Consider the following 8,362-nt stretch of genomic DNA (forward strand, 5'->3'; position numbering starts at 1 on the left):
CGGGGCAGGGACCAGGCGGGCCGGGGCCTGGATGAGTGGGGTAGAGCCGCATCCTGTTCCTCTTCTCTCCGGGCCCGTCGGGCAGCTGCTGCGATTCCGTGGGGTGTCTCGATCCACTTACAGCCGAGGCAGGTGTGTAGACAAGCTGGTCTACGCAGGTATGGAAGCCCTTTGGGCAGAGGGAGGGACAAAGTTGCCACCCACCTTAGAGGTGGGGGTAGTGAGAGGGGAAGGGAACCCCAAGGCTAGGGCCAAGGCCAAGTGTTGGGAGCCCAGGCTGGGCTTTGGGCTGAGGCCAGGTACAGTCACTCTGGTTCTTCTTGTCCTGGACCCTCCTTGGGGACCCCTGGCCCTGGAGCCTCCAAGCTGCCCTTGCCAGCCCAGGGCTGCCTAACACACACATCCATCCCTAAATAGGCACCAGGGCAGGAGACCCAAACTAGCATGAGTGACAGAGCAGGTGACAAGGGAGGAACAGGCACCATGCCCAGCCAGGAGAGCGCAGATATGCAGAGAAGCCATGAGAGATGAACTGACAAGAGAGGCCAAGAACAACAGAGGCAGGAAGAGCCTGAGAGAGGCAGAAAGTGAGCCCCAGGAGAAAGGTGACAAGATGACAGAGGAGAGCAGGCAGACAGAAGTAGAGGGACTTATGATGTCACTGAATGAGAGCCACATGGACAGGGTGGATTAAGGAGCTGAACCCGAAAGAGCAAAGTCTGGGTGAGTCTAGGACAAAAATAAACGGAGACCTTCAGGAAGAAGAGGGCTCCAGCTGATAAGACAAACAAGAGGGGCTCACCAATGATGTGGGGCATGGGAAAGGGGCCATCACACACTGCAGTGGGGTGATTTGGTGGGGTGAGTGGTGTATCTGAGATCATTTAATTTTATGTTTAATATGTTCTTATTGATTTCAGAGAGGAAAGGAGAGGGAGGGATAGAAACATCAATGATGAGAGAGAATCATGGATCGGCTGCCTCCTGCACACCTCATGCTGGGGATAGAGCCCACAACCCGGGCATGTGCCCTTGACCGGAATCGAACCTGGGACCCTTCAGTCCGCAGGCCGACGCTTTATCCACTGCCAAACCGGCTAGGGTATAGCTGAATGAACAGAAAGCAGAAGCTCATGAGAACCTAACCATCACTTTTTTAAAAATATGTTTTATTGATTTTCTACAGAGAGGAAGGGAGAGGGATAGAGAGTTTGAAACATCGATGAGAGAGAGACATCGATCCCTGCCTCCTGCACACCTCCTACTGGGGATGTGCCCGCAACCAAGGTACATGCCCTTGACCGGAATCGAACCTGGGACCCTTCAGTCCACAGGCCGATGCTCTATCCACGGAGCCAAACGGGTTAGGGCGTAACTGTCATTTTAAAAATCCATTTCTAATGCTTTTATGAATTATAATAAAGGTAACTATATACTTTTTAAAAAAGCTCAGAAGTGGAGAGGGAGAGATTTGTGAAGATGGCCCTCGTACTGGCGGTGAAAAGCTGGGGTCAACCAGCTGCTGGGACTGGAAGCTGGTGCCGCCGCTATGGAAGACAGCAAGGCACTTCCTCAACAAATTAAACAGCTCCCATAAGGCTCAGCAATTCCACTTCTGGGTACAGACCCAAAAGAACTGAAAGGAGGAACCTGAAAGATATTTGTACTCCCATGTTCGTAGCAGCATCACTCACAGTAGCCAACAGATGGTCGCAACCCACGTGTCCGTTCATAGAGGAATGGATGGGCAACACGCGGTCTGTCCATACAGTGGGATATAGCCTGAACCAGGAAGGAGATTTTGTCTGCCGCCACACCACCCTGAACACTCCTGACCTGCTGATCTGGCCTGACCTTCTAAGCTAAGCAGGGTCAGGCCTGGTTAGTAGTTGGATAGGAGAATACCGGGTGCTGTGGGCTTAAAAAAAACAAAACAGGAGGGAAATTTTGACACACATTACAACATGGATGAACCTTGAGAACATTATGCTATGTGAAATAAGCCGGACACAAAAGGACAATGATTTCATTCTGTGAGGCCCCTGGGGTAGGGAAGCTCATAGAGGCAGAAAGTAGGGTGGCTGCCAGGGCTCTGGAGGGGAAATGGGGGGTTAGTGTTTAATGTGGACAGAGTTTCTGTTTAGAAGATGAAAAAGTTCTGGGGATGGAGGCTGGTGATGGTTGCACAGTATGAGTGTATTTGACGCCACTAAACTTGTTAAGATGCTCAATTCCATGCTGTGTGTATTTTGTCACCAGTAAGAGCATGAGGCCGAGCCATATGTGCCCACATCAGGTGTCCACAGGGAGAAGAGGCAGGAATCGTCGAGGCTGGCAGCTCTGGGGGCTGGTGCTGGGCAGCAGGGTGAGCATCCCTTTCTCTGCCCAGAACCCCAGGTCCTCCTGAAACCACAAGCAGGCCCAGCTGGGACTCCACCCTGGGGCGACCTGGATTCCTGCAGAGGATCCCAGCAGCCCAAACACAGCCATGCGCTGCCCAGCTGTGCTCCTGCTCCTGGTGGGCGTGGCCCAGGCCTTTCGCATCTGTGCCTTCAACGCCCAGAGGCTGACGCTTAGCAAGGTGGCCAGGGAGGACGTGATGGACCGCTTAGTTCGGGTAAGTTCATCACTCTAGGGAAGCTGCACTCCTCAGGACCAGGAGCCAAAGCCCCCACCCAGCCCTACCTGACCCGGGGCATGTCCCAGAGAAGGAGACATCGAGAAAGCCCGGCTGGCGTGGCTCCGTGGTTGAGCGTCGACCTATGAACCAGGAGGTCCGATTCGATTCCCGGTCAGGGTACATGCCTCGGTTGTGGGCTTGATCCCCGGTGGAGTTCACGTAGGAGGCAGCCGATCAATGATTCTCTCATCATTGATGTTTCTGTCTCCCTCTCTCTTCTGCTCTGAAATCAATAAAAACATATATTTTAAAAAGGGACATCAAGAAACACGGGTGCAGAGACATGGAGCACATTCTTCCAGCCCTGGCCTGCGTCTCTTCCTCTTGTAAAATGGGTGCAGTGAGGGTGGCCACGGCATTCAGCTTTCTCCCAGGTCTTTTTGTTTGTTTGTGTAATATATTTTTATTGATTTCAGAGAGGAAGGGAGAGGGAGAGAGAGAGAGAGAAACATCCATGATGAGAGAGAATCATGGATCGGCTGCCTCCTACACACCCCACACTGGAGATCGAGCCCACAACCAGGCATGTGCCCTGACTGGGAATCGAACCATGACCTCCTGGTTCATAGGTCGACACTCAACCATTGAGCCACCCTGGCCGGACCCACCCAAGTCTTTCCTAGGCCCACCGCTCTGTGGGCCACAGCCAGCACGCCATGCCACTCGTGCCCACATCAGTAGCCAGTGCCCGTTTCTCAGGGGCTCCTGGCACTGAGTGGGGCCGGCCTTGCTGGTGTCCTGCAGATCCTGGCTCGCTGTGACATCACGGTGCTGCAGGAGCTGGTGGACTCTTCTGGCAACGCCCTCTACCTCCTGCTCCGAGAACTCAATCGGTGAGCCGGGGCTGTGTGGGTCTAATCTGGGGCCTCCTGGAGCCTCAGGGTCCCTGACCCTGGGCTCCCCTTTCCTGGCAGATTTGATGACTCTGGGCCCTACAGCTCCCTGAGCAGCCCCTTCCTGGGGCGCGGCACATACAAGGAGAAGTACGTGTACATCTACAGGTAAGCACACACGGCGGCCAGGGCGGACTTGGCACTTGGCCCACTGTGAGATGGCTGAGGAGTCCCAGACCCCTTCCTCGCAGGGCATCCTCACCTTCTCTCACACTTTTTCTCCTGGGCCCTTTTATTCTGGGCTCTGCCTCTCCTCTAGCCTTGCCAGCTTCGGTGTTCACCTGCCTTCTCCACACACAGATGTCAGGCCCCTCTGCCTCTCCCGTGGAAGCCACAGGGGCTCTGGGCATGTCTTGCCCCATTTGGGAGTGGCTGGCTGCAGCTTCTGGGAAGAGGCTCAAACAGGGCCTGTCGTGGGCCTCCGGTGGACACGGGCTCCAGAAACAGCCCTCAGATCCTGGGAGGACAGCCTCGGGGGAGCGCTTTGTGGCAGGATCGAGAGGGCAAGGGGGACTGCCAGGGAAGGAGACCTATTTTTTTTCTTAAATATTTCTTATATGTTTTTATTGATTTCAGAGAGGAAGGGAGAGGGAGAGAAAGATAGAAACATCAATAATGAGAGAGAATCATTCATCGCTGCCTCCTGCACGCCCCACACTGAGGATCGAGTCTGCAACCCTGGCATATGCCCTGACCGGGAATTGAACCCTGACCTCCTGGTCCATAGGTCGACAATCACTGAGCCACACCGGCCGGGCAGAAAAAAAGAATTCTCAATAGCAATCCACTTAGACGAGGTCACGGTTCGATTCCCGGTCAGGGCACGTGCCTGGGTTGTGGGCTCTATTCCCAGTGTGGGGCGTTCAGGAGGCAGCCGATCCATGATTCTCTCTCATCATTGATGTTTCTATCTCTCCCTCTCCCTTCCTCTCTGAAACCAATAAAAATGTATTTTAAAAAATAATAATGACGGAACAGTGTCCACACAGGAATGCTCATAGCAGCATCACTCATAACACCTCAAAGTGGAAATGACCCAAGTGTCCATCAGCTGATGGCGGGACAAATAAAGGTGGCCTCTCTCCAACAGAATATGATTCAGACATGAAATACTGGCCCATGCTCCAACATGGGTGAACCTTGGAAACGATGCTAAGGGAAAGAAGTCAGATACAGAAGACCATATATTATTTTTTTAATTTTTTAAAATATATTTCTTTATTGATTTCAGAGAGGAAGGGAGAAGGAGAGAGAGAGAGAAACATCAATGATGGGAGAGAATCATTAATTGGCTGCCTCCTGCACACCCCCTACTGGGGAATGATCCCGCAACCCAGGCATGTGCCCTTGGCTGGAATCGAACCTGGGACCCTTCAGTCCGCAGGCTGACGCTCTATCCACTGAGCCAAACCAGCTAGGGCGCATATATTATTTTTTAAAAATATCTTTTTTATTGATTTTAGAGAGGGGGGACGGGAGAATGAGACAGAGAAACATCAATCAGTGGCCTCCTGCATGCCCCACACTGGGGATCGAGCCCTAAACCCAGGCATGTGCCCTGATCAGGAATCAAACCAGCAACCTCTTGGTGCATGGGATGATGGTCAACCACTGAGCCACACTGGCCAGGGCAAGACCACATATGATTTGATTACATTCACATGGAATGTCCAGAATAGGCAAATCCAGAGACAGAAAATAGATGAGTGGGGGAGGAGAATGGTAAGTGGATATTAATGGATACAGTTTCTTTTTTTTAACAATGTTTAACAATGTTTTAAAATTGATTGTGGTGATGGTTCTACAACTTGTGAGTATAACAAACGCCACTGGAATTTTATGGTATGTGAATTTTTTAAAAGCTATTTTATTGATTTCAGAAAGGAAGGGAGAGGGAGAAATAGAAACTTTAATCATGAGAGTAATTGATCTGCTTCCTCCTTCACGCCCCCTACTGGGAATCAAGCCCGAAACCAGGAATCGGATCTGGTTCATAGGTCAACACTCAACCATTGAGCCACATGGGCCGGGCTTATGGTTTGTGAATTTTCTCTCAATAAAATTCTAGAAAAAAAAGGCTAGGAAGAGGGAAAAAAAGGCTAGGAAGACTGTGCCCGTATGGAACAGAGCTGCTGGCGGAGGCCCCCTCCCTGAGTGCCAGCTCTGATGTTGGCACTTGCAAACCTGAGTCAGTGATGTGGGACCACTGCTTCCCATCCCTCTGTCCCCCAGGTCACACAAGATGCAGGTCCAGGATTCCTACCTGTACAATGACAAGGACGACCTCTTTGCCCGGGAGCCCTTTGTGGCCAAGTTCACTTTGCCCAGCAAGGGTAAGAGGGGAAGAAGGCCGGCCCTGCTGTGGGGCAGGGGGAAGGGAGGGCTGGCTGGCTCTGCTGGGGGCTCGGTCACCCAGTGGGGGCTGTGTGCAGAAGAGCCAGGAGTGGGTGGGAGCCCTCCATCCCTGGGGCCTTGCAGACCTTCCCAGCCTGGTGTTGGTCCCCCTACACACCACTCCGAAGGCCGTGGAGCAGGAGCTGAACGCCCTGTATGACGTGTTTCTGGATGCCTCCCGGCGCTGGAAGAGCGAGGTAGGAGCCCTGACCGGTTTGGCTCAGTGGATAGAGCGTCAGCCTGCGGACTGAAGGGTCCCGGGTTCGATTCTGGCCAAGGGCATGTACCTGGGTTGCAGGCACATCCCCAGTAGGGAGTGTGCAGGAGGCAGCTGATCAATGTTTCTCTCTCATCGATGTTTCTAACTCTCTATCCCTCTCCCTTCCTCTCTGTTAAAAATCAATAAAATATATTTTAAAAAGTAAAAAGAAAGGCGAGGTAGGGCTGGGCAGGTTGCATGGGAGAGAGGGGGACCGGATGGCGTGGTGGCCTGACACAACAGCTGCGCCCTCTCCAGGACATAATCCTGCTGGGCGACTTCAATGCTGACTGTAGTTCACTGGCCAAAAAGCGCCTGGAGGAGCTGATACTGCGGACTCAGGCCGACTTCTACTGGGCGATCGCCGATGGCGAGGACACCACGGTGCGCGCCAGCACCAACTGCGCCTATGACCGCATCGTGGTGCACGGGGAGCGCTTCCGGAGGCTGTTGCATACAGCTGCTGCCTTCAATTTCCCCCGGAGCTTCCGGCTCACCGAGGAGCAGGTAAAACGAGGCAGCGGGAATGGCCACGGGGAAGTCCCTTGACCCTGACACTGTCCTTCTGTCCACCCCAGGCCCTCAACGTCAGTGACCACTACCCCGTGGAGGTGGAGCTGAGCCTCAGCCTCAGCCTGAACCGGGCGGGGCATGGGACCCGGCCCCTCAGCCTGGCCACTCTGTTACTGACCCTGCTGCTGCTGCTGCTGCTGCTGCTGCCCCCACAGCTGGGCCTGGGCGCGTGAACCTCACCCACCCTGGTGTCTGCTGCCCACAGAGGTGATGACTGACTGCACTGCCCTCAGGACTCAAACCCCAGCCTCTCCTGGCCCTGTGCCCTGCGGCCAAAGCGACTCCTGAAAGGCTTCAACTGCAGCCCAGCCTGTCCCTGCCCAGCCCTGCCCTTCCTTGCTCTGCCCAGCCCGGCCCTGCCCGGCCCAGCCCTGCCTAGTCCTGCCCAATCCGGTCCTGCCCAGCCCTGCCCTATTGGACTGCAGCCCTCTGCCTTTTCTTTGGTTGGGCTTGTGTTCTTTTGCTGGGCCTGTGCCTGGCATGAGAGTGTGTAAGAGGAAGGCAGGGGCCCCGAGGCTGGGGGAGGGGAAGCTTAGAAAAGGGAATCACGACATATGAAAAATTATGACAAAAAGGAAACACATACAAACTGAGAACGCAAAGCTAGATAGGAGGGACACTACACGTGTGGAACAGATCTGTCACTGGGCCACCTGTATTGTACATGGGATTCACGTGAATCAGCGTGAAGATCCCAGTAGATACAAAAATGGAGATAAGCACTTCACACACACACACACACACACACGCACGAAAAAATGGCTGATGCACGGAAACTCGTGTGATCTGATGAAAATAGCTGCAAACACACCCAACGCCTGTGGCAAAGCCCATGAACTGCAGTCAGTCCATGTAGAGTGTGGCCCCAGGCAGAGTGGTTATTAAGGCTATGGATGCCCAGAACATATATGAACCGGCTGTCATGTAATAGCTTTAACTGTAAGAAACTCTGTTTTTTTAAGCACGATGTTTGCTTTGTGAAGCAGTTGTATTAAATGATGGTCACTGTGTCCCTGTTACACGCCCGCAAATGGGACACGCAGGGTTCCTGGGGTGTGTTAGGGCAGTCCCTCAGCGTGGGAGGGCGTGCACAGGTCCCCTGCAAAGGACATGAGGTCAGAGAGGGACCTGGCTAACCCCAGAACCACTCCATTTCCCAGAGAACGGAGGTCAGTAACAGCAGCTAGTGCCCTGGCTGGGTAGCTCAGTTGGTTAGAGTATCATCCTACACCAAGGTTGAGGGTTTGATCCCCGCCCGGTCAGGGCACATACAAGAATCAACCAATGATTGCATAATTAAGTGGAACAGTAAATCAAGGTTTCTCTCTCTCTAAAATCAATAAACAATTTTAAAAACAGCCTGTTTGGTGTGGCTCAGTGGTTGAGTTTCAACCTATGAACCAGGAGGTCATGGTTTGATTCCCAGTCAGGACACAGGCCTGGGTTGTGGGCTCAATCCTCAGTAGCGGGTGTGCAGGAGGCAGCCAATCAATGGTTCTCTATTACCATTGATGTTTCTATTTCTCCGTCTCCCTTCCTCTCTGAAATCAATAAAAATATATT

At 53.1% G+C, this 8,362-nt stretch overlaps 1 protein-coding gene across 3 annotated transcripts; it reads left to right on the top strand.

Annotated features, from left to right (window-relative positions):
• Positions 1–6: 6 nt before the first annotated feature.
• DNASE1L1 (deoxyribonuclease I-like 1) lies at positions 7–8,014 on the top strand. 3 transcript variants are annotated; one of them, XM_006754787.2, is made up of 8 exons: positions 7–158; positions 2,390–2,617; positions 3,425–3,513; positions 3,595–3,681; positions 5,806–5,906; positions 6,052–6,164; positions 6,485–6,733; positions 6,805–8,014. In XM_006754787.2, exons 2-8 carry the CDS (start codon positions 2,489–2,491, stop codon positions 6,970–6,972), a joined length of 936 nt encoding a protein of 311 aa, XP_006754850.1. In that variant the 5' UTR covers positions 7–158; positions 2,390–2,488; the 3' UTR covers positions 6,973–8,014. The 3 variants fall into 3 exon arrangements, with proteins under 3 accessions (XP_006754850.1, XP_006754851.1, XP_006754852.1); XM_006754788.2 differs by having other exon boundaries at positions 7–132; XM_006754789.2 differs by having other exon boundaries at positions 6,485–6,729; positions 6,805–6,934.
• The last annotated feature ends 348 nt before the right edge of the window (positions 8,015–8,362 follow it).

The sequence above is a fragment of the Myotis davidii genome, unplaced genomic scaffold (genome assembly GCF_000327345.1).
Source record: "Myotis davidii unplaced genomic scaffold, ASM32734v1 scaffold2573, whole genome shotgun sequence".
NCBI lineage: Eukaryota > Metazoa > Chordata > Mammalia > Chiroptera > Vespertilionidae > Myotis > Myotis davidii.